General features: G+C 41.2%; 1 protein-coding gene across 2 annotated transcripts in view; it reads right to left on the reverse strand.

The window, feature by feature from the left end:
- Positions 1–6,420: 6,420 nt before the first annotated feature.
- LOC124147250 (tyrosine aminotransferase-like) overlaps positions 6,421–25,475 on the reverse strand; it is a 38,542-nt gene continuing 19,487 nt past the window's right edge. The window contains exons 3-12 of one of the 2 annotated variants that reach the window (XM_046517908.2): positions 22,340–22,444; positions 21,266–21,333; positions 19,457–19,615; positions 18,062–18,253; positions 15,394–15,476; positions 14,377–14,443; positions 13,096–13,224; positions 11,701–11,784; positions 10,435–10,533; positions 6,421–7,453 (exon numbers count right to left, since the gene is read on the reverse strand). In XM_046517908.2, the coding sequence (XP_046373864.1) occupies positions 7,313–7,453; positions 10,435–10,533; positions 11,701–11,784; positions 13,096–13,224; positions 14,377–14,443; positions 15,394–15,476; positions 18,062–18,253; positions 19,457–19,615; positions 21,266–21,333; positions 22,340–22,444 (1,127 nt within the window). In that variant the 3' untranslated portion in view covers positions 6,421–7,312. The remainder of the gene's footprint in view (positions 7,454–10,434; positions 10,534–11,700; positions 11,785–13,095; positions 13,225–14,376; positions 14,444–15,393; positions 15,477–18,061; positions 18,254–19,456; positions 19,616–21,265; positions 21,334–22,339; positions 22,445–25,475) is intronic. The other variant, XM_046517906.2, reaches the window with a different exon arrangement.

The following is a 25,475-nucleotide window of genomic DNA, read 5'->3' on the forward strand; positions in this document are numbered from 1 at the left end:
TCAGAGATTGTCTTCCTGTAACACCAAGTCATGTTGTCAGAGATTGTCTATCTGTAACACCAAGTCATGTTGTCAGAGATTGTCTACCTGTAACACCAAGTCATGTTGTCAGAGATTGTCTACCTGTAACACCAAGTCATGTTGTCAGAGATTGTCTACCTGTAACACCAAGTCATGTTGTCAGAGATTGTCTACATGTAACACCAAGTTGTGTTGTCAGAGATTGTCTACTTGTAACACCAAGTCATGTTGTCAGAGATTGTCTTCCTGTAACACCAAGTCATGTTGTCAGAGATTGTCTACTTGTAACACCAAGTCATGTTGTCAGAGATTGTCTACCTGTAACACCAAGTCATGTTGTCAGAGATTGCCTATTGTAACACCAAGTCATGTTGTCAGAGATTGTCTACATGTAACACCAAGTCGTGTTGTCAGAGATTGCCTACATGTAACACCAAGTCATGTTGTCAGAGATTGTCTACCTGTAACACCAAGTCATGTTGTCAGAGATTGTCTACATGTAACACCAAGTCATGTTGTCAGAGATTGTCTACTTGTAACACCAAGTCATGTTGTCAGAGATTGTCTACATGTAACACCAAGTCATGTTGTCAGAGATTGTCTACATGTAACACCAAGTCATGTTGTCAGAGATTGACTACATGTAACACCAAGTCATGTTGTCAGAGATTGTCTACATGTAACACCAAGTCATGTTATCAGAGATTGTCTACATGTAACACCAAGTCATGTTGTCAGAGATTGTCTACATGTAACACCAAGTCATATTGTCAGAGATTGTCTTCCTGTAACACCAAGTCATGTTGTCAGAGATTGTCTATCTGTAACACCAAGTCATGTTGTCAGAGATTGTCTACCTGTAACACCAAGTCATGTTGTCAGAGATTGTCTACCTGTAACACCAAGTCATGTTGTCAGAGATTGTCTACATGTAACACCAAGTCATGTTGTCAGAGATTGTCTACCTGTAACACCAAGTCATGTTGTCAGAGATTGTCTACCTGTAACACCAAGTCGTGTTGTCAGAGATTGTCTACATGTAACACCAAGTCATATTGTCAGAGATTGTCTACCTGTAACACCAAGTCATGTTGTCAGAGATTGTCTACATGTAACACCAAGTCATATTGTCAGAGATTGTCTACTTGTAACACCAAGTCATGTTGTCAGAGATTGTCTACTTGTAACACCAAGTCATGTTGTCAGAGATTGTCTACTTGTAACACCAAGTCATGTTGTCAGAGATTGTCTACATGTAACACAAAGTCATATTGTCAGAGATTGTCTACCTGTAACACCAAGTCATGTTGTCAGAGATTGTCTACTTGTAACACCAAGTCATGTTGTCAGAGATTGTCTACCTGTAACACCAAGTCATGTTGTCAGAGATTGCCTACATGTAACACCAAGTCATGTTGTCAGAGATTGTCTACCTGTAACACCAAGTCGTGTTGTCAGAGATTGCCTACATGTAACACCAAGTCATGTTGTCAGAGATTGCCTACATGTAACACCAAGTCATGTTGTCAGAGATTGTCTACCTGTAACACCAAGTCGTGTTGTCAGAGACTGCCTACATGTAACACCAAGTCGTGTTGTCAGAGATTGTCATCAGTCTTTCCAGGAATGCCAGTATCCTGGTCAGGTCAATACACTAACAACCCTATGAGACATATATAATACATTACACACCGGGACCAGTAGATTCATTGCACAGCATCACAGCTCAGTAATCTTCACTACTTACTACAGATAACAAAACACACACGACTGATATTAAACAAATTGAAACTTCAAAACTTGTGTACGCATATATAAATATATATATATGATGGTACCGGTATTTAAACAAAGTAAACGCCTGCATATTGAGAGCATCTTAAAACTAATACAATGTAAAAAGATCATATTTGCAATCTTTGGTCAGTTGCATTTGTTATCACAAGTCTTCTGTCCATATTTCAGAACAACAGTTCTTCCAACTTCTAAATACCTATCAAAGAGTCCAGATCATCTTACCTCTGATGGCCTGTATTCTACTAGTTCAATTTTAATATCTGAATAAGATATATTTTGCATTGACTTTTAAAAAGAATCGAATTCAACCTTACAGGTACATGATGTTACCCTGCATATACATATACGTAACCCAACTGAGCACCCACCCACCATGGTTAGTGTGTCATTACCACTGCTACACCAATAATTATGTGCATATTAATAATACGATAACGCCACACCCTAAAGCACGCTCTAAAAAAACCCATTATTACCCCAGTCAATGGATCAGTGTGCACTCAATTTTCTTTCTCAGCTCCCTGGAGAGTATGCAACCTGATACCTTATATACAGCTCACACTGTTCTGCCATTGTGAAGCTTCCAGCACAAGGGGGATGCTGAGCATGATCAGTAGGGGAATCTAGGACTCAAACCCATGATCAGCAGATCCTGACACGGGTAAGGGAGACAACTTGTGGCATGTTAAATGATTGAGTCACCTGTACCCCATATCACCTGTACCCACTGGCATAACAAAAAATGACATTGGTCATGCCCTCGTAACATGCCAACAGAGAGAAAAACAATCATATCATAATTGTACTGTATGAGAAATCTGACATGTCATAAATTAATGTTATATCACATTGACGGCTTTACTTCTAAAAAATAACACAGATATTTAATTGCAAAGCTTGTAAATTCTCTATCACAATAAGATACTCAGAGCATCATGTTTTAACAAAATAAACTGGAACCGTCTCCACAGTTCTGATATGCGGACTTGGAATGCATCACTATCTGGAGGAGCAACATGATGATGATGACAAAACCAGGCTACACTTACTTGCCATACCAAAGTTAGTCAAAAATAATCAGGCAAATATCTAAAAATAACATGCTATGAAGGACTACAAAAATAGTGGAGATGGATCCACAGTATCAATTCACAAAAAAATCCACCCTTACTCACATATTTTGGAGGTTATTTACATATTACCCATTATAAATGTCAAAATTCATACAGAAAATGCAGAAAAATGGTATTGGTATCAAACCCACATTACAAAATTTCCTCAGCATCAATCTGGTCTAACCGAAGGACATTAGCAGTACATGACAACACACTGATATCACTTTGTTCTGTTCAAGTAGTCTAAGGCCACACTGTTGCCAGTTAAACAGAGAATAGGAAATATATTACACAAAAGAAGTTAAGAACACCCGATTTTTTAATGAGCGAGTGAGTATGGTTTCACACCACTTTTTAGCAATATCACGGCTGGGGACACCAGAAATGGGCTTCTCACATTGTACCCATGTCGGAAATCGAACCCAGTCTTTGCCTTAACAAGCGAACGTTTTAACCACTAGACTACCCCACCGACCGGATTTTCTAATATTACTATAGTTAATCTGTCATGACAGAATAACCATAGTCATATGAAAAATCAGGTGAGGTTTTTTTCTTGTGAAAAGTATGTTATGATCTGTGTTCTGGTCAATAGTATGTTTGCCAACAGCGTAATTCTACATTGGCAGAGGAACATGCCTTTTACAGAGTCAAAGATAACCTTCACTTTTGTCAAACTTATCATGAGAGATGGAACATACAACCAGTGTTTAAATGTTTAAGTAAGCTCTCCTTATTAACTACACCTTCATTCTACACATATCAAATGGTGATATCACACCTCAAAATTCAAAACACAGCAGATACAACACAAAGTTCAGATCCTACATATGTATATCGTTATTAAAACACGATGTTGTCACCGTACGCCTGCTAAATCTTCATAACTCTGATCACAATCATATTCATGGACTGTCTTTGAAGATATTTATATCACAATCATTTCAAATCATACTTCATTGTCATAATAACCTCCTAAATATAACGTTAAGGAGCAAAATAACGATATGCAGAAGTCATTTCAACTCAAACTCCCTCAACTGGAAACATTGATAAGGAATATAATCCCATTGATAAAATACTGTAAATCTTGAAATTAATGCGTCTCCAAATTAATACGAATGCTGAACCCTAGCCAAAAATGCGACTCAATACCAGTGTGACTCCCCCACCCCATCCCCAGTGGAATGATACACATCCTTACCTTAATCCAATCAAACACAAATAGCACCACTTATAAGAACTGAGTAAAGCACTTGTAATAACTATAAACAGTGTTTTCCTAAAAACTACACACAGTTTATATGTTTACTCTGTTGACTGGCATTAAGAAAGTTCAAAGGCAATAAAATAATTGAAACAACAACAGTTCACTGATTGGAGTGGTCAATGATGCCTTGTTTGACACGAGTGGGTAGAACTCTTGACCCCAGCAGTGATAACTCACTGGATGTCCATTGTGTAATTCCTATTCTTTAAATTACATTTCTATGTGCTTTAACAACTGCTGCTCAATAAACCAATGCGAAGTTTCATTAATGTGAATAAGTGAGTGAGTGAGTATGGTTTTACACTGCTTTTAGCAATATTCCAGCAATATCACGTCGGGGACATCGGAAATGGGCTTCACACATTGTACCCATGTCGGGAATCGAACCCGGGTCTTCGGCGTGACGAGCGAACGCTTTAACTACTAGGCTACCCGACCGCCCCTAATGTGAATAAAGACCACTTGCATTTCGCACATTTTAATCACTCTCACATTAATTTCAAGATTTACAGTATATCGTCACTTGATTCTAATAATAATACTTTGCATGGTTGACTCACAAAACATTCACGATCCCCATGAAACTGAATTAACAAGGAGTCATTGTACTTAGTATCTTGGTACAGCCGCACTAAACATGGATTATGATAAAGATACTAAACAGTATCAGCAGCGATAAAAGAGTTGTTTTTTCCTAATAATATGCAAAAAGTTTTGTCTGAAAGTCAGCAAGAGAAAAAAAGTGTTAATTTTAATTATTTTTCTAAATAATTGTTGAAAAAAGGATCTGTGGATCTGCATTCCAAACACTAACAACTTAATGGATTCATATCTTTTTGAGGACAATTGTTTTGTTTCTTAGAAACAATTGCCGTTTAGGCCATAATAATATCCAGTAGTTGTGTGTAATACAAGCTCTAAACCTACATTTATTTGCAGCTGTAACTGACTGTTTGACAAATCTGCCGATTGTTTGACTACTTTGCCAATTGTGGACAGCTGGGTTTGTGATACGCTATCCTAAGAAAGTTGTAGTAATACTCCATCCTTTCATGTAACAATAATACTTTTAAAAACTCAGAAAACATGTTAAAAAAACTTCAGGCAAGTTTCTCAACTGATAACAAACACATAAACTTAACATTTCAATAAAATATCATCATACTAACTAACAAACTCAACAATTCAAATGTACAGGTCTTAAACCTTGACATTTTTAAAATAATTATCTTGGTGTAACAATTTGAGAATTCAACCTCATTTTGTGCTAGGCAAGGAACTCCAACGTTTTGTGCGTGTAAATTTGCATAAAAAAACAATTTAACCCATGTCACACATAAGACCTTAGGTTTAAAACAATACTGATCAGAAAAATCAAAGTATTACTTGAAACATAGCAAAAAAAACACCATCAAAATAATCAGAACTGTTTCACTTTTGAACGCCGCACTCAGCAATATTCCAGCTGTATGATAACGGTCTGGAATAATCGAGTTGGACCAGAAAATCCAGGGATTGACATCATGAACATTGATCTAAGCAATTGGGGTTTGACGAAATCCACCAGCAAACTCAGCAAGCCTGACCACCCAATTTCCTTAGAAACATGTTCATGTCTTGTCTTATACATTTCACTACATAATACATGTACATCATCCACAGCGGCACCGCTCACAACTACATCGTCCACGGCTACATCATGGACATCATTGTAATCAATCAAGAGTAAATAGAGAAGATGCATCAAAATATCAAAGGCACTATAATACATGCATAGGTCAGCTGGAATATCAAAAATATATCATTTGCACAAAATAATAGATTAATATATTTTACAGACTTGCTGCGGTGATACCTTCAGAAATAGTGATACTTTCACCAACTTCAGTGCAGCATGACCTGTGCTTGTGCTAACGAGATGTATAGAGTTTTATAGAAAATATACACTGGAGCACCTGTTAGTGTGTTGAGGTACATGCCTGTAGCAATACTTCATGTGTTCATCACGAGCGGAAAAAAGACTTCTATAAGAATATTATTTTATGGAAAATAAATATTTGAAAAAATAGTTCAAAATCCATCTATTTCTAAAATTACAGAATGTTTTCCATGATGTCCTGAAGAATGTAAATATACTACTCAAAAGAAGTTAAGGATCACCCGATCCTTTCATAATGGTAAAGTTAACCTGTCATGACATGAGAGATTAACTAAAGTAATATGAAAGAATCAGGTGATCCTTAACTTCTTTTGAGTAGTATATAAATTGTAATGACACAGGAGAAAGGCCGCTAAAAAGACAATTTGTTATCAGTAATATCCCTGAACAAGTGAATTGTCCCACTGTACAGGAAACCCCTTTGTACATGGCAGGATCATTGCCCCAAACTACATTCACCATCTACATCCCTGTCTGCATGTATCCCCACAGCTATACATTGGCAGATCTGTGACTGGTGCCATCAAGAATCAAACAGTGCTTATTCTATGCTCAAACACAGTTTAATCTATGCATAAACATGTCTTAACTCACACTCCAACACAGCCTAAACTATGTTCAAGAACTGCATAATCTAGGCTCAATCACAGCTGAATCTATGACCAAACCATACAAAACAGTCGTTGATCATTCTTAAACATGTTTTATCATGGCTTGAACAGTGCTAGTCCATGCTTGAACAGTGCTGGTCCATGCTTGAACAGTGCTGGTCCATGCTTGAACAGTGCTGGTCCATGCTTGGACAGTGCTGCTCCATGCTTGAACAGTGCTGGTCCATGCTTGAACAGTGCTAGTCCATGCTTGAACAGTGCTGATCAATGCTTGAACAGTGCTGGTCCATGCTTGAACAGTGCTGGTCCATGCTTGAACAGTGCTGGTCCATGCTTGAACAGTGCTGCTCCATGCTTGAACAGTGCTGGTCCATGCTTGAACAGTGCTGGTCCATGCTTGAATAGTGCTGATCCATGCTTGAACAGTGCTGATCAATGCTTGAACAGTGCTTATCCATGCTTGAACAGTGCTGGTCCATGCTTGATAAGTGCTGGTCCATGCTTGAACAGTGCTGCTCTATGCTTGAACAGTGCTGCTCCATGCATGAAGACCACATGATCAATGCTGGTGTCCGTTGACACCATTCAGCACATCGGTGTAATGGTTGCTGCAGAACTCTTGGATCCGGTCGCACGCCTCAGTCACCTTCTCTGTGGGCACGGTCAACACGATGCGGAAGTAGTTGGAGTACTGGAAACACTGCAGGGAGAGAGTGAGGATGTCATGTTTATAAACCTATTCATTGGGATCGCTATTAAGTAAGAGACTTCTTTCTATAGGCATTAAGACCTATTGTGAGGCTTTACTTTCCAGTCGGGTTAAATCTCATAAACAGGGACGTTGTAATGTCCCTGGGATTTTATATAATATCCCAGGGATTTTATATAGTGTCCTGGGTATTTTATTAATATAACTTCCGTTCAGATTGTAACATGTAATGAAAAGTAAAATCAAATAACAAATGTTTTCTTTATATTCCCGAGGATCGAACTCGCAACCTTCATATCTGTAGCCCAGTGAGTGTACCATGAGGCTACAGAGGTATTGATAAGCCTCACTGGTTTTTAGAATGTCCTTTTCAAGATCCGTACGCCAGCAACAGATATTTTACGAGCGTTTCTTAAGGTTCGTGGAAAGTATGTTCAAAACAATGTTGATAAATGTTGTTTTAAGTTTATTTTTTTGGTTTATAAGCATGGAAAAACACTTTCCCTCGGTTTTGGTAGACAGAGCATGCCCTTGGGGTCGGGAAAAACCGTGGGGGCTTCGCCCCCTTGGTTTTTCCCTCTCCTCAGGGCATGCTCTGTCTACCAAAACCTCGTTAGCGTGTTTTCTCCAATACTTAATGCAGCCTCCTGGAATGTAACAGCTGCACAAGTCAAAAGTCTATACAAGCCTAAAATACTCATATCCCCAACAAATATGACACGTCTGGTTGTGTGCAAGGCAAGATATATTGTATGGTTTTCAAGATCTGTTCCGGAAACAAGCACTGGTGCCATTTCCAGTATAAGTCAAAGTCGTTGCCATGGAAACTCGAAAAATAATTTTTTCAAAAATTTGTTAACTATCAAAAGGCAACAGTTCACCATGAGACCTATGAATGTGACAAGTTTTGTGAGGAAATATTATACCGTTATCAAGATCTGCTGTATAGAAACGAGCACTAGCACCCTTTTCAGTTTAAGTCAAAGTTGTTGCCATGGAAACTCTAAAATTAATTTTTCAAAAATCCCAAACTATCAAAAGGCACCAGTACACCACTAGACCCACCAAGTTTGGTTAAGATATCTCTCATGTTTTTTTAGTTCTGCCCCAGAAACGAAACATGATGGACGGAAAGACGGACAGACAGGACCGATTCCTATATCCCCCTTCCACTTCGTGCTGGGGGATAATAAAAGTCAGGGATGCCTCTAAAGCATGGAACTGTACTTTACATGCATGTGATGTATTGTCACGGTCAGTGAATCACACCCTACAAATACAAGGGTAGTGATTAGTTCTGAGCCTCACAGAGAGAGAAACTTGACCTGAAAGATATTAAAAGTATTTATTTTACACCCAAACCCCCTTCCATATTGATTTTATCCCAGTTTAGTAGAAGTCGTTCTCCTGCCTGTCAAAGACATCATCATTTGAGTCAAATTGTAACCATGGTAATGACTGACTTGTGTACTGGCCTACTGTCCTGACGGACATGTCTCATAGGTATAACCTCACGCTGTACTTTCCTCAAAAGTGCTGCATAATATGCTCCGTTTATTGTCTGACCTATTAGACGATAGTCCACCATGATGACATCCTCGGCATCACAGAACATGGATGCCATAACCTATCCAACTGATGGGACAGCCTTTGCCTCTTTTGGTAGTGGTGATGTCAAACACTCCACTACTTGTCATTTTGACTTTAGCTGGAAGTGGTGAACCCAGGTTTTGTCAGTAGTCACAAATTGTTGCAAGAACCTTTCTGGATCAGCTTCAAACAGAGCTATTGTGCCTGGTGCTCTTTTGATCAGATGTCTTAGGGTCAGGAACCAAACAAGCCGATACCTTCTTCATTGCCAAATGAACCCTGATAATGTCCTCAGAAATGCCTACTGAACTAGAAACAAGACGCTCAGTCAGTCCCAAGGCAGTCATCATTATATCATGGATTCTCTCGATCATTTCTCTGTTGCTGATGTCACAGGCCTTCCAGGATGGGGGATGTCTTCATGGATCGCCCTGCCATTCTTAAATCTGCTGTCCACTTCTTAACGGAGACATCTTTCCCTTGTGTTGTACTCCCATCTTTAAGGATTACTTTTGGTGTTAAACCCTTTTACTGCAAGTACTTGATCACTGCATGTTCCTCAAGTTTGTCCATTTCCTAAAGGTCACAGACCCCTGACTTGTCACAGTGAAAAGATTTGCTCAATGAACTCAAGTTTTGTGGATATACCTCCATGACATTATTTAATAAAGATTTCACTATTACACAATTCCTTCAATGTGAGGCTCCGAACTCATCCATCAACCGTTGTACCCTTCTACCCATCCCACCTTCATCAGCCTCATCATTGAAACACATCTACCAAGGATGGTGAGTGGGTGAATCTGGTCTCATGCCATGTGTACATGGCATCCATGGTGAATACTAAGAACGGTTTTGTTGTACCACATGGGATTAGAACTCACATATGTCAGAGTATCTCAGATATGACGTTTTTACAACCAGAACTTGACCTAGACTTCCAGTGTACAATCCATTTCAGAATGGGGTACACTGATGTTGGATATGAATTGATGATGATATGTAGGAATGAGTTTCCTCACCTTGACACTAACTTTTCTTTATTTGTTAGTTTGTTGTTTAATGCCGCACCCAGCAATATTCTAGCTATACGACGGCGGTCTGTAAATAATCAAGTCTGGACCAGACAATCCAGTGATTGATATCATGAGCATCAATCCACCTTATTGGAATACGATGACATGCATCAACCAAGTTAGCAAGCCTGACCACCCGATCCCCGTAGTCGCCTCTTACGACAAGCATAGTCACCTTTTATGGCAAGCAAGGGTTGCTGAAGACCTTTTCTACCCTGATCTTCACGGGTATCAGATGTAAATATATATATGAGTACAAGGCATAGATGGATACATTCTTAATCCACACGGGTCCATGACACTTACAGTGGAAGGTAGACAGAAGACACTCTGCTCTGTCACCAGACTCTGTGTAAAGTCAATGTCTGTCTTGAATTCGGGGAACAAGTCCTTGTCGTACCCAACCTGCAACAGTTGGAGAAAATTCGAAAACTACTCGCTTCACATCAAACAACTGCTCAGCAAAACCACTTCTAATTCATATGCGGCAGAAATGTTTCAGTAAGTAAACAGCTAATTTGTTTCACCATTGACATTAAAGATAATGTAATATCTGTGGCAAGATTTACAAATATGTATTCCATAGCGAATTAGACACATCTGAATGCCATCAAGACGGGACTTTTCTGCATGAGTAAGTGAGTGAGTGAGTATGGTTTTACGCCGCTTTTAGCAATATTCCAGCAATATCACGGCGGGGGACACCAGAAATGGGCTTCACACATTGTACCCATGACGGGAATCGAACCCGGGTCTTCGGCGTGACGAGCGAACGCTTTAACCACTAGGCTACCCGACCGCCCCCTGCATGAGTAAGAAAAGAGGGCAAATTTACATGTATTCATTTAGTTTGTTTGTTTGTTGTTTAACGCCGCACTCAGAAATATTCCAGTTATATGACGGCGGTCTAAAATAATCAAGTCTGGACAAGACAATCCAGTGATTGACATCATGAGCATCGATCCACGCAATTGGAATCGATGACATGTATCAACCAAGTCAGCGAGCCTGACCACCCGATCCCGTTGGTCGCCTTTTACGGCAAGTATGGGTTGCTGAAGACCTATTCTACCCCGGATCTTCACGGGACGTATTCATTAAGTGAGGCATTCAGGACTGGGGACTATGTTCGAGGTATCGGTACATTAGAGATGATGGTGTTTGAGATAAATGGATTGAACTGTACCTAATTTTAATAGTATTTGGACCAATCGAAATTTCAGTGCAAGGTAGAATTGTTAATATTACTACTGGTTCATGATTACACAGTGTATGTTGTTTGTTTGTTGTTTAACGCCACACTCAGCAATATTCCAGCTATATGACAGCGGTCTGTAAATAATCGAGTCTGGACCAGACAACCCAGTGATTGACATCATGAGCATCGATCCACTTAATTGGGATTTGATAACATGCATCAACCAAGTCAGTGAGCCTGACCACCCAATCCCGTTAGTTGCCTCTTACGGCAAGCATGGTTGCTGAAGACCAATTCTATCCCGGATGTTCACAGGTATCACAGCGCATGTGATGATATCTCCTTGAAGACTGAGTCAGTGTTGAATACATTACCATCATATACATGGCACCCTGCGGCATGACCGGAACCAGCCCCGGGACGGCAGACAGACGCTCATAGAACACATCGGCGTTCCTCTGTACAGATACGAACATGGAGAGACATAAACATCCAGCAACGGGGGAGTAATGAGGGTTGTTTAATGCCAAGGTCAGCAGACGTACATCGGTACCACGATAAACTAGTGGTTCATTGCACAAGTGTTTAAAATAATTTTAAAACATAAGCAGACAGTAGGGCAGGTGACCCATTAGTGTTGCCTGCCCATCTTCTAAGTTACCTGCCTGCATTCAGAGTGAGTGTGTGAGTATGGTTTTACGCCGCTTTTAGCAATATTCCAGCAATTTCATGGCGGGGGACACCAGAAATGGGCTTCACACATTGTACCCATGTCCGGAATCGAACCCGGGTCTTCGGCATGACGAGCGAACCCTTTAACAACTAGGCTACCCGTCCGCCCCCCTGCATTCAGACATGATAAATATTGAAAAATTAGGAAACACAAGAGACAAATCGTGTCTTCATTTGGTTGAAATAATGCAAACAATTATTTGTAAATCTCGGAGAAGTTATGATAAGACTGAACACGTAAGTAGTCTTCAAATTATCTACCAGACAAGTGGGCATGTGGAGGAATATGTCAGACAGCCCGACAGAAAAGTTACCAGCCACGGGCAGATGGGCAGACAAGATAGCACAAGGAAAGGACTAGTGTCTTGGTAACTGAAATGAAATCTCCAACTCCTGTGACAAGTATGGAGTACTGGGTGTTTCTTCCTTGGAATCTCCACAGATGCCAACATTTCTGGGTGAATCCAGCATTGGACCTTAACCCAGAATAGGGCAATGTTTTGTTTGATGTTTGTTTGTTTGTTTGTTGTTTAACGCCGCACTCAGCAATATTCCTGCTATATGACGGCGGTCTGTAAATAATGAAGTCTGGACCAGACAATCCAGTGATTAATATCATGAACATCGATCCACGCAATTGGGATCGATGACATGTATCAACCAAGTCAGCGAGCCTGAGCACCCGATCCCATAAGTCACCTTTTACGACAAGCATAGTCGCCTTTTACGGCAAGTATGGGTTGCTGAAGACCTATTCTACCCCATAATCTTCACGGGTCGTTTTGTTTGATGATGAACAACATCATGTTGTAAATGAATTTAAGTTTTATTCATACAAATGATCATGTCCTGCTCAACTTTACACGTATCTAAATCTGTCAGGGGGTGTTGAGTTCTAGTTGTTGTTAGATGCCAACCTTCAACTGACTGGCACTTGTGAATGAAAAGATTCTTGTAAGAACGTTCAAGACATGAGATTACTTAGAAAATAACATTATCTTAAACATTCTTTTATTTCTGATGCTATTACACCTCACCTTGATGTAGTTGAGAGTTTCCAGGTAAAATGAGGCAGGTGTCTTTTCTAGTATATCTGGTACAGCTGCTTGGATGAGAGAATTGGGTCCAAGGATCCTCTGTGACAGGCGGACCAACCCAGACTTCACCTACAACAAGACAGAGAATCAGCAAGCGTCATCTTCCTGAGGCAAGGGAGTTAACTGACTATATAAATCCAGTTTCCACCCTTGCAGAGCTAGGCTGATATTATGAAGTTACATTTTGGCTGGACTAATGAGTCTATGCAGAGTTCAATCAAAATTGCATAACTAACTAGACATCTGGTTTGTAAACAACGACATGCAGATTTCGGTCGACTGAAGGATTTGCAAAGCATGTGTACCCCCAACTGGGCGTCGATAGATATTTGGCAAATTCCTTCATGTTTTTGATGAAGTGCTCACATAATTTAATGCTTTTCGCGAGGTAAGACCCGTTTTATTACAATGTATATCTTGATTATCTAACACATCACCTTGACCATGTTGACGGGGCACTGCCATTTTGTTTGAAGCAAATGCAAGTGATATGAGTGATGGAATCTGATTAGTCAACAGAAGGGGCACAGAAGGGACATAGCCACTGGTGGGGCTAAAATTCAAGCCTAGTTCAGCAAGGGTGGAAACTGGACTTTCATAGTCAGTTAACTCCCTTGCCTCGGGAAGATGGCAGCAGTCAACAAACACCTTGACTAGTCCCCTGTCTCTGTTGCACCTGCTCACTAACGTTACACTTAGTGTAGCAAGATAGATGAGGCGACACGCCTTGGCAAGGCATAAGGCAAGAGGTCAGTCTAACAAACACACTACCACCAGCAGTAGAAGGGAGACAACTCTGTTCTAGCTAATTGCTTACTCAAAAGACTCATGGAGTCAAGTGGTAAAAGAAGATGTAATACATTTTAGTAAAAAGTCAGAAGTTATCGGACAGCTGTAGAAACTAACATTTTCAGCCCACTAGATGGGATTAATGTCATGACTTTAGTTTTACTGACAGTAGTGTTAACCTCATTCACTCACTACACGTGTCAAGTTTGTCACTTGCAAAGCAGTTGTAAATGTTTTAAATGGCCCTGAAAACTATTAACAGCAACAGAAACTAAGAGTTTTAGCCCACTAGTCCTTAGAATGATAACATATAGCAAAACCCTTAAAATGGGCAAATTTCTACTAGTCCTTATGATACCTTAACTATTGGGCAGTTTGGCAAGGACTACAAGACTAGTGTCAATTTCTAACACTGTTATCGTATTAACTTACTTGAGTAAGTACATCGTGTCTGTCATTGATGATAATCCATCCCAGTCTCCAGCCCGGCACCAGATACCTGTAGGTAGACACAGTCACTGAACACAGCTGTATGTAATAATCCCAGCTTACAATCTTACACTGTCACAATGTTATCATATTACATCCAACTTGATCCAAGCAACATTATTCAGTGGACAATGTGAGCAAATGTTGTGATATGTCATTTCTACATGGTCTCAAAGTCATATTGGAACGTTGTAGTTAGGTTTTGGATACATATTTTATGTTGTGGCAATGTTATAATCTGACATCCATGCAACATTATTCTGTGGACCACCATGGACGTTGCCACAATGATGTGAACTATTGTGTCAGTACGTTGAATATATGCCGTTATTGTATGGACTCCCATGGTGTCGTTATGTAGTAAAACAATACATCATATATATACAGTATATATACGTCCATACAAACATATCCTGCAATTCCAGAATGGGGAGACTGCATCTATGGTCGAGTGGATAGAGGGTTTGCTCAGAGAGAAGAGGGACAGAAGTTTAATTCCCTGACGTGTGGTACCAAAAGTTTGTTTAATTGTTGTATAACGCCACACTCAGCAATATTCCAGCTGTATGACAGCGGTCTGTACATAATTGATTCAGGACCAGACAGTCCAGTGATTGACATCATGAGCATCAATCTACACAATTGGGATATTATGATATGACCACCCAAACCCCCTAGTCGCCCCTTATGACAAGCATGGGTTGCTGAAGACCTATTCTAACCCAGATCTTCACGGGTATCGTACCAAAAGACTCTAACAGGTGCTACAGGTGTACCCTGCTACCCTACCTGGTCCTCAGCATTTAGAGGATAATCCTGGTCGGCTCAAAGTTAGAGTGCGTGGGGTAGCTATGTTAAACTGTGGCACGGCAAGGGGAACAACTCTGCTCACATCAAACTGAGCACATGACTTGACATGTTTCCAAGTGATTTAGCCAGCGGTACACAAACAAACCTCACCTCTTAGTCAGTCCTCCGCAGGAGAGAACAGGGACGTCCTTTGTGAGTGAGGCGATGGGGTGGTACTTCAGGCCCGGGAACACCTGTGACCAGAGGAAATACATGAACACGGCACAGACTAATTCTTGGTTTCAGATTTTTTGTGGGCAACATGTTTACCGACCTTTTTTTTCTATATTATTCGTAAAACAATATCATTCTGAAAGACTTGCCCTCTCTAAAAAAGGATATTGAGTAATGATCCCAAGGTAATTCTTCAAACAAAAACTGTATTCACTGACTCAGACAGAAAAGATTATTCTTGTTTTTTTGTCTTCTTGCCGAGATTCTTAATTGAGAAATAATCACATGATGCAACATATGTTACTACATATATCACACTCTCACTGCGTATCAAATTTCACATCGATACATGACTAATGACAGTCATGGGCTCAAATGATTTTTTGCAACTCGACAACCATGGTCATGATAACTGCCATGCTGGATTGGAATTCTGTGAGCATGTTTGAGATGTACCATTACTGGGATCACCCAAGCAGGCCTGGTGTTTACAGTTTGTTTGTTTGTTTGTTTGTTTGTTGTTTAACGCTGCACTCAGTAATATTCCAGCTATATGACAGCGGTCTGTAAAATAATCGAGTCTGGACCAGACAATCCAGTGATTGACAACATAAGCATCGATCCACACAATTAGGATCGATGACATGCATCAACCAAGCCAGCGAGCCTGACCACCAGATCCCGTTAGTCGCCTTTTACAACAAGCATAGTCCCTTTTTATGGCAAGTATGGGTTGATGAAGACCTATTCTACCCCACGGGTCTTGTGTTTACAGAGGAGTGTGGACATTGCTTAAGTAAGGGAGAGAGTAAGGCTTGGTTTAATGCCGCTCTGAACAGTATTCCAGTTATATCATGGCATGTCACCAAAATGTGGGAGAAAAGCCTGATGTGATGCAGGTCTCAGACGTTTACCATTTTTGTGAAAGCCACAAGCACAGATAAGGTGCTGACAAACCTAGAAACATAAATGGGCGACAAGGAATCGAACCTACAGTCATCTGTTTCTGGCATGCCCAAGGGACGCAACTTTGCAAATCGAATTCAAGAGATATCAGATTGGTTTGATGCACAACACGAACAAACTGTTATGTTGTATGAACCGACTCTCATAAACAAATCACATGCGACATCAAAGATCCATGACTCGAGACGTACCTTTTGCCTTGTGCAAGATTAACATGTAAAGTTTGGAAATCATGTGCAGCATAAAGACAAAGTGGTAACACTTGACTGATTGTTAGTTTTGACATTAAGTGGTACACACTGGAAACATCTCTTCTTAACGTACATACTTCTCTATATGTTTCTATGGTTCGTGTTTCTTTTGGCGGTGAGTATATATCTATTTTTACCCAAGTAACAGTTTTATTACATTCATTGTCTAGGTTTTAGGAAGATTCTGAACACTGCACAAGCCTTATTGGTTGAAACTAGACTCTCGTCTTTTTGCATCATAAAGGTGTGGCAAGGCAAGCACAGTCAGAAACCAGTCTACAGGAGGGTCTTCATTTCAGCATATGCACATTCACTGTGTTAATTTAGTCTCAGGGCACGATTTCCGGAAATTGATTTAACTTGCACTAGGTGAATGTTGACATGAAAACCTAGTTGCACAGAGACAAAACCAGGCTGCAAACAGGATCCATAAATTAATCTAATAAATAAAATCTTAGATCTGTGATGACTCTCATGATTTTAGTACAGTTGGTACTCACTGTTACCTTGGTAACAGTACTTATGTGGCAATGTCATCAATGGCAACCATCATATAATGCATAATGATTATCATTAGTTGGATAATCTAATTATCATATCAGAAAACTGTGGTCAACTTGAGTTATAGATCAGCTACAGTACAGAACATAATCTATGTACCCACAGTTTGATAAAGTCAAGCCCAAGAAAGCATAAGAAAGAAATTAGTGATGTTGTATGATAATATCATGATAAAGCTTCGAGGTATTGAGTGTTTTGAACGACTGATGTTGTGTGGACAACTAAGGGATGGCAGACACAAATTAGGGTTGCGACCGGGTACGAAAACTGAACTCGAGTACCCGTAGTTCAATGTTGTCCCACTTGTTTGTAATGCTTTTGCGAAAAAAGGGTCATAAAACATCTATTGATCTATTCTAAGGTATTATGTTTTTTATTAAATGCCTGCATGGCTTACCTAAAACCACAAGTGATGCAGAATATCAAAGTAAATGCTCTTGTGTTTAAAACTTCCTGCGTAGCTGATACATATGCCACAGAGACGCCATTTGGTCTTTTTCTTTGTGTCATCAAGGTCAAAATACGCCCAAACATTTGAACGTTTGTCCGCTTTGTCGTCCATTTTGAAGTGACTTACGAGTTATCTGCCCTGAACGGGTACTCGAGTCCTGAAAATTGGACCAAAGCTGAAAATTGGACTCGAGTCCTAGGCTACCCAACCCGTAATCAGGTACTCGAGTACCTGTCGCAACCCTAACACAAATTGGAAACATTTTGACCCCTGAGTGTTCAAGTAAACATACTACACAATCATGAAATACATCTAAAAATAAACATGGGGCAAGAACACAGCAATCGGAGAATGTGTCTTTTAGGTATGTACTCACAAAATGCTCGTATATTTCGTCTGCAATGATTGGCAGCTTGTACTTGTTCGCTAGCGCCAATATGTCCTCCAGGTGGCGCTGACTGTACACGGAGCCGCAGGGGTTGGAAGGGTTAGTGACGATAATGGCGGCGGTGTTGACGTCGATCAGCTCCTCCATGTGACCCAGGTCAGCCTCCCAGGACTTCTCCGGCTGGAAGACACAGAGACGTCACACATTCTTACACTATGATGTCCAAAGCTGAGACCCAACCTCCCATCAATATCGGAGAAAGAACATCTCAGAGACCTCTCACATACTTACACTATAACGTCCAAAGCTTAGACCCTACCTCCCGTCAATATCGGAGAAAGAACATCTCAGAGACCTCTCACATCCATACACTATAACGTCCAAAGCTAAGACCCTACCTCCCGTCAATATCGGAGAAAGAACATCTCAGAGACCTCTCACATCCTTACACTATAATGTCCAAAGCTTAGACCCAACCTCCCGTCAATATCGGAGAGAGAACATCTCAGAGACCTCTCACATCCTTACACTATAATGTCCAAAGCTTCGACCCTACCTCCCGTCAATATCGGAGAGAGAACATCTCAGAGACCTCTCACATCCTTACACTATAATGTCCAAAGCTTAGACCCTACCTCCCGTCAATATCGGAGAGAGAACATCTCAGAGACCTCTCACATCCTTACACTATAATGTCCAAAGCTTCGACCCAACCTCCCCCTAATATCAGATAAAGAACAAAATGTTGCAACTTGAACTGACTTGTGTTACAACTGACATGATTAAGACATACAAGAAAGCAATGTCATCCCTATCTCCTGACATGGGGCTGTTTAGAAGTTTGTTTGTTTATTTAGTAGTGAACATAAATTATAAAAAAAAAGAGTCCTATAAAGCCTTAAGAAGAGATACACACTTGGGCTGCTTCATGTTGTCAGATAAAATGGTTAAACAAGAAATTAAAACACACAAAATGCCCCTTCTCTGGAAAACATAACTCAGTTTCTGTGAAAACTTGTCCCCATTTCACACAGTATGCACCAAGTTGAAAAGCACGGAGCAAGGGACATAACTCTTTACAATTACAAAATGAATTTATGGGATCAATTTTCATACTCATTTCAGTGTAATGAGGGGTAAAGGGCTCAAAGTGTGTGTGATGGGGGGGGGGGGGGGGGGGGGGGCGGGGCGGGGGGAGGAGAGAGGTGATGCACCAGGAATGGCAGTAACCCAAAGTGACCCTGGTGTTTGCTGGTGCCAACAGCCAACAGGCCCAAGATCATAACCAGTGTCTCATACTGATCCGGGAATCTTAGCTGAGATTCCCATTTTGGAGGGATCCACTCGACGGTCTTTTTTTTACACTTGTTGAGAAGTACTCACAATAAGGTCGTACATGAGGATGCTGATCCCGAGGGACTCGGCCAGCGTCTTGTAGATGGAGAATCCTGGTCTTGGGATGAGGATGTTCTGACCAGGGTTGGCCAAACATGTGATGCAAAGGTCAAGGGCACTGGAGCAGCCGCTGCACAGAATGACATCCTGGAACAACACCACGCTATGAACAACCGTGAACCGGTGACTTCTCTTACTGAGGCCCTTTCCATTCCGATTCACCATCTTAGTGATATCACTATATTCCACACATCTGCCGTGCAGGATAGTGCTGATATACTGTTGCAAACAGTGGCTACTGGCTACTATTCACAACTTTTCTATACTTTTGCCTACTATTCACTCCCAAGTTAGCCTTTTGGCTACTATTCCTGTATTATATGTTTGGCTACTATTCACTCCCAAGTTAGCCTTTTGGATACCATGCACTCCCAAGTTAGCCTTTCAGCTACTATTCACTCCCAGGTTATACGTTTGGCTACTATTCACTCCTATGTTATATGTTTGACTACTATTGACTCCCAAGTTATACTTTTGACTACTTTTCACTATGTTATACGTTTGGCTACTATTCACTCCTATGTTATATGTTTGACTACTATTGACTCCTAAGTTATACTTTTGGCTACTTTTCACTATGTTATACGTTTTGCTACTATTCACTCCTATGTTATACGTTTGGCTACTATTCACTCCTATGTTATACATTTGGCTACTATTCACTCTGATGTTAGCGTTTTGGCTACTATTAACTCCTAAGGTAGCCTTTTGGCCACTATTCAACCCTATGTTATACGTTTGGCTACTATTGACTCCTATGTTATACGCTTGGGTACTATTCACTCTTATGTTAGCGTTTTGGCCACTATTCACCCCTATGTTATATGTTTGGCTACTAATCACTCCCAAGTTATATGTTTGGCTACTATTAACTCCTAAGTTAGCCTTTTGGCCACTATTCACCCCTATGTTATATGTTTGGCTACTATTCACTCCCAAGTTATATGTTTGGCTACTATTCACTCCCAAGTTAGCCTTTTGGATACCATGCACTCCCAAGTTAGCCTTTCGGCTAGTATTCACTCCCAGGTCATACTTTTGGCTACTTTTCACTCCTATGTTATACGTTTGGCTACTATTGACTCCTATGTTTATGTTTGGCTACTATTCACTCCTTTGTTAAATGTTTGGCTACTATTCACTCTTATGTTAGCCTTTTGGCTACTATTAACTCCTAAGTTACCCTTTACTATTCACTCCTATGTTATACGTTTGGCTACTATTCACTCCTATGTTATACGTTTGGCTACTATTCACTCCTATGTTATACTTTTGGCTACTATGCACTCCCAAGTTAGCCTTTTGGCTACCATGCACACTTATGTTAGCCTTTTTGCTACTATTAACTCCTGAGCTATCCAGTTGGCCACCAGTAAAGTGCCAAGTGACAGATCCTGTCCAACCTTCCTTTCAAATTCATTTATATTCTACCAAACAAAAGTATCCTTAAAATATATTAAATACTGAACCATATAATATACATCTTTTTTCCTTTTCCTATGTACAAACCACGATTATTACTAATATGTTACCATGACCATGTAAATTGCAAAAAAAACATTGTTTATTGAAAGATTTGTGACATATAACATTTGATCAAAAAGTAAATCTGTCTCTCTGAAAAGAAACCCAATTTTCAATTCAGTGCCAGATTGCCATAATGAGAATGTACATAGTCCATTCCAGCAGGTGCGTGTAGGTGATGTCAGTAATCAATATGTACACTATGTCCCCTACCTGTGCTGTCACTGTAGCCGACGGGGTCGAGATGTGCTTAGCTACAGCTTCCCTCGCCATCTTGCAGCCTGCAACACAAACTCACAAGTGTCATGACCAATTTGGGGGTTAGGGGCGGAGTTAGGGGGTGGGGGTGCTGGTTGGGTTGGGCGGGGTTAGGGGGCAGGGTTAGGGATTGGGGTTTCTGGGGCGGCCCCATAGTTAAATCATTTGTTCATCATGTTGAAAACCCGGGTTCGATTCCCCACATGGGTACAATGTGAGAAACTATTAGTGGTGTCCCCTGCCGTGATATTGCTGGAATATTGCTACTCAGCACCCACCCGACCTGGGTACTGAGTTACCCGTCCGACCCCTAGTAATAATGGAAAGTTCCAAATACAGAAACAAAGTCGCTCTATAACTTGTTGTGTATATTATATACATTCAGTGACATCTGAGAGCCCTGGCATCTACCCCCATATGACAGAATTACTGAGGGCATAGCTGCACTCTGGCAGATTTCCCATCCTGAGATCAGAACTTCTGAATTGAGGTGGAAAGAAATGAAGCCAAATAGTTATAGAAAGGGGACATCTGATTGGCTCACCCTTCATTTAGACTGGGTGGTCAAAGTTCACTCAAGACTTTTTTTTAGATTGTTTCATTCGGGGTTTACCGGATACAACTGGGATGGAGCTGTCGTCAGATCTTGATTGACACACAGAGGTATCGGACTAAGAGTACAGGGTCTGATTTTAATGATACTGTACAGAGAGGTATCATTTCTTCCATAAGGTAATACCAGTCATGGATACCTAGATAAGGTCACTCCAAATCCATGATTAGTTGTTCATGGTTATAATCCCCAAAAGGGGATCTGAGAACACATATCTTCAGAAGAAACATAGTCCAGTTAGAAGAATCTTTCGGGACCACATAACTGGAGACAGTTCCAAGGCTCATTACAGGTACAAGACAAGTATTTTGACAATATGGTTGATGAAGACATTCACTGCATGGGGAGATGGAAACTTCCCCTCCATGCCTGAAGGAGAAACGCATATAATCCATAAGCTTCCACCTCTGTCTTACCTACAGATGGGCCATAGCCATTCGACTTCCGCGCCCTCACAGCCGCAATAACAGCCTCCTCCGCCACCTCGGGGTCTGGGAGGTTGCCAAACACTGTTGGGTCTCCTGCAACAGCAACAACAGACATTAGAAGTCACACAAACACAGGTAACATCAGACATTAGCAGTCACACAAACACTGGCAACATCAGACATTAGCAGTCACACAAACACTGGCAACATCAGACATTAGCAGTCACACAAACACAGGCAACATCAGACATTAGCAGTCACACAAACACAGGCAACATCAGGCATTAGCAGTCACACAAACACAGGCAACATCAGACATTAGCAGTCACACAAACACAGGCAACATCAGACATTAGCAGTCACACAAACACTGGCAACATCAGACATTAGCGGTCACACAAACACAGGCAACATCAGACACTAGCAGTCACACAAACACTGGCAACATCAGACATTAGCGGTCACACAAACACAGGCAACATCAGACACTAGCAGTCACACAAACACAGGCAACATCAGACACTAGCAGTCACACAAACACAGGCAACATCAGACATTAGCAGTCACACAAACACTGGCAACATCAGACATTAGCAGTCACACAAACACAGGCAACATCAGACATTAGCAGTCACACAAACACAGGCAACATCAGGCATTAGCAGTCACACAAACACAGGCAACATCAGACATTAGCAGTCACACAAACACAGGCAACATCAGACATTAGCAGTCACACAAACACTGGCAACATCAGACATTAGCGGTCACACAAACACAGGCAACATCAGACACTAGCAGTCACACAAACACTGGCAACATCAGACATTAGCGGTCACACAAACACAGGCAACATCAGACACTAGCAGTCACACAAACACAGGCAACATCAGACACTAGCAGTCACACAAACACAGGCAACATCAGACATTAGCAGTCACACAAACACTGGCAACATCAGACATTAGCAGTCACACAAACACAGGCAACATCAGACATTAGCAGTCACACAAACACAGGCAACATCAGGCATTAGCAGTCACACAAACACAGGCAACATCAGGCATTAGCAGTCACACAAACACAGGCAACATCAGACACTAGCAGTCACACAAACACTGGCAACATCAGACATTAGCAGTCACACAAACACAGGCAACATCAGACACTAGCAGTCACACAAACACTGGCAACATCAGACATTAGCAGTCACACAAACACAGGCAACATCAGACACTAGCAGTCACACAAACACTGGCATCATCAGACACTAGCAGTCACACAAACACAGGCAACATCAGACATTAGCAGTCACACAAACACAGGCAACATCAGACATTAGCAGTCACACAAACACTGGCAACATCAGACACTAGCAGTCACACAAACACAGGCAACATCAGACATTAGCAGTCACACAAACACTGGCAACATCAGACATTAGCAGTCACACAAACACAGGCAACATCAGACACTAGCAGTCACACAAACACAGGCAACATCAGACATTAGCAGTCACACAAACACAGGCAACATCAGACACTAGCAGTCACACAAACACAGGCAACATCAGACATTAGCAGTCACACAAACACTGGCAACATCAGACATTAGCAGTCACACAAACACAGGCAACATCAGACACTAGCAGTCACACAAACACAGGCAACATCAGACACTAGCAGTCACACAAACACTGGCAACATCAGACATTAGCAGTCATACAAACACAGGCAACATCAGACATTAGCAGTCACACAAACACAGGCAACATCAGGCACTAGCAGTCACACAAACACAGGCAACATCAGACATTAGCAGTCACACAAACACAGGCAACATCAGACACTAGCAGTCACACAAACACAGGCAACATCAGACACTAGCAGTCACACAAACACAGGCAACATCAGACACTAGCAGTCACACAAACACAGGCAACATCAGACACTAGCAGTCACTCAAAACACAGGCAACATCAGACATTAGCAGTCACACAAACACAGGCAACATCAGACATTAGCAGTCACACAAACACAGGCAACATCAGACACTAGCAGTCACACAAACACAGGCAACATCAGACACTAGCAGTCACACAAACACAGGCAACATCAGACATTAGCAGTCACACAAACACTGGCATCATCAGACATTAGCAGTCACACAAACACTGGCAACATCAGACACTAGCAGTGACACAAACAAAGGCAACATCAGACACTAGCAGTCACACATACACAGGCAACATCAGACATTAGCAGTCACACGAACACAGGCAACATCAGACATTAGCAGTCACACAAACACAGGCAACATCAGACATTAGCAGTCACACAAACACAGGCAACATCAGACATTAGCAGTCACATAAACACAGGCAACATCAGACACTAGCAGTCACACAAACACTGGCAACATCAGACATTAGCAGTCACACAAACACAGGCAACATCAGACATTAGCAGTCACACAAACACAGGCAACATCAGACACTAGCAGTCACACAAACACAGGCAACATCAGACACTAGCAGTCACACAAACACAGGCAACATCAGACACTAGCAGTCACACAAACACAGGCAACATCAGGCATTAGCAGTCACACAAACACAGGCAACATCAGACATTAGCAGTCACACAAACACAGGCAACATCAGACATTAGCAGTCACACAAACACAGGCAACATCAGACATTAGCAGTCACACAAACACAGGCAACATCAGACATTAGCAGTCACACAAACACAGGCAACATCAGACATTAGCAGTCACACAAACACAGGCAACATCAGACATTAGAAGTCACACAAACACAGGCAACATCAGACATTAGAAGTCACACAAACACTGGCAACATCAGACATTAGCAGTCACACAAACACTGGCAACATCAGACATTAGCAGTCACACAAACACAGGCAACATCAGACATTAGCAGTCACACAAACACAGGCAACATCAGACATTAGCAGTCACACAAACACAGGCAACATCAGACATTAGCAGTCACACAAACACAGGCAACATCAGACATTAGCAGTCACACAAACACAGGCAACATCAGACACTAGCAGTCACACAAACACAGGCAACATCAGACATTAGCAGTCACACAAAC

Source organism: Haliotis rufescens, unplaced genomic scaffold, assembly GCF_023055435.1.
Source record: "Haliotis rufescens isolate VD_foot unplaced genomic scaffold, xgHalRufe1.0.p SCAF_30, whole genome shotgun sequence".
NCBI classification, from domain to species: domain Eukaryota; kingdom Metazoa; phylum Mollusca; class Gastropoda; order Lepetellida; family Haliotidae; genus Haliotis; species Haliotis rufescens.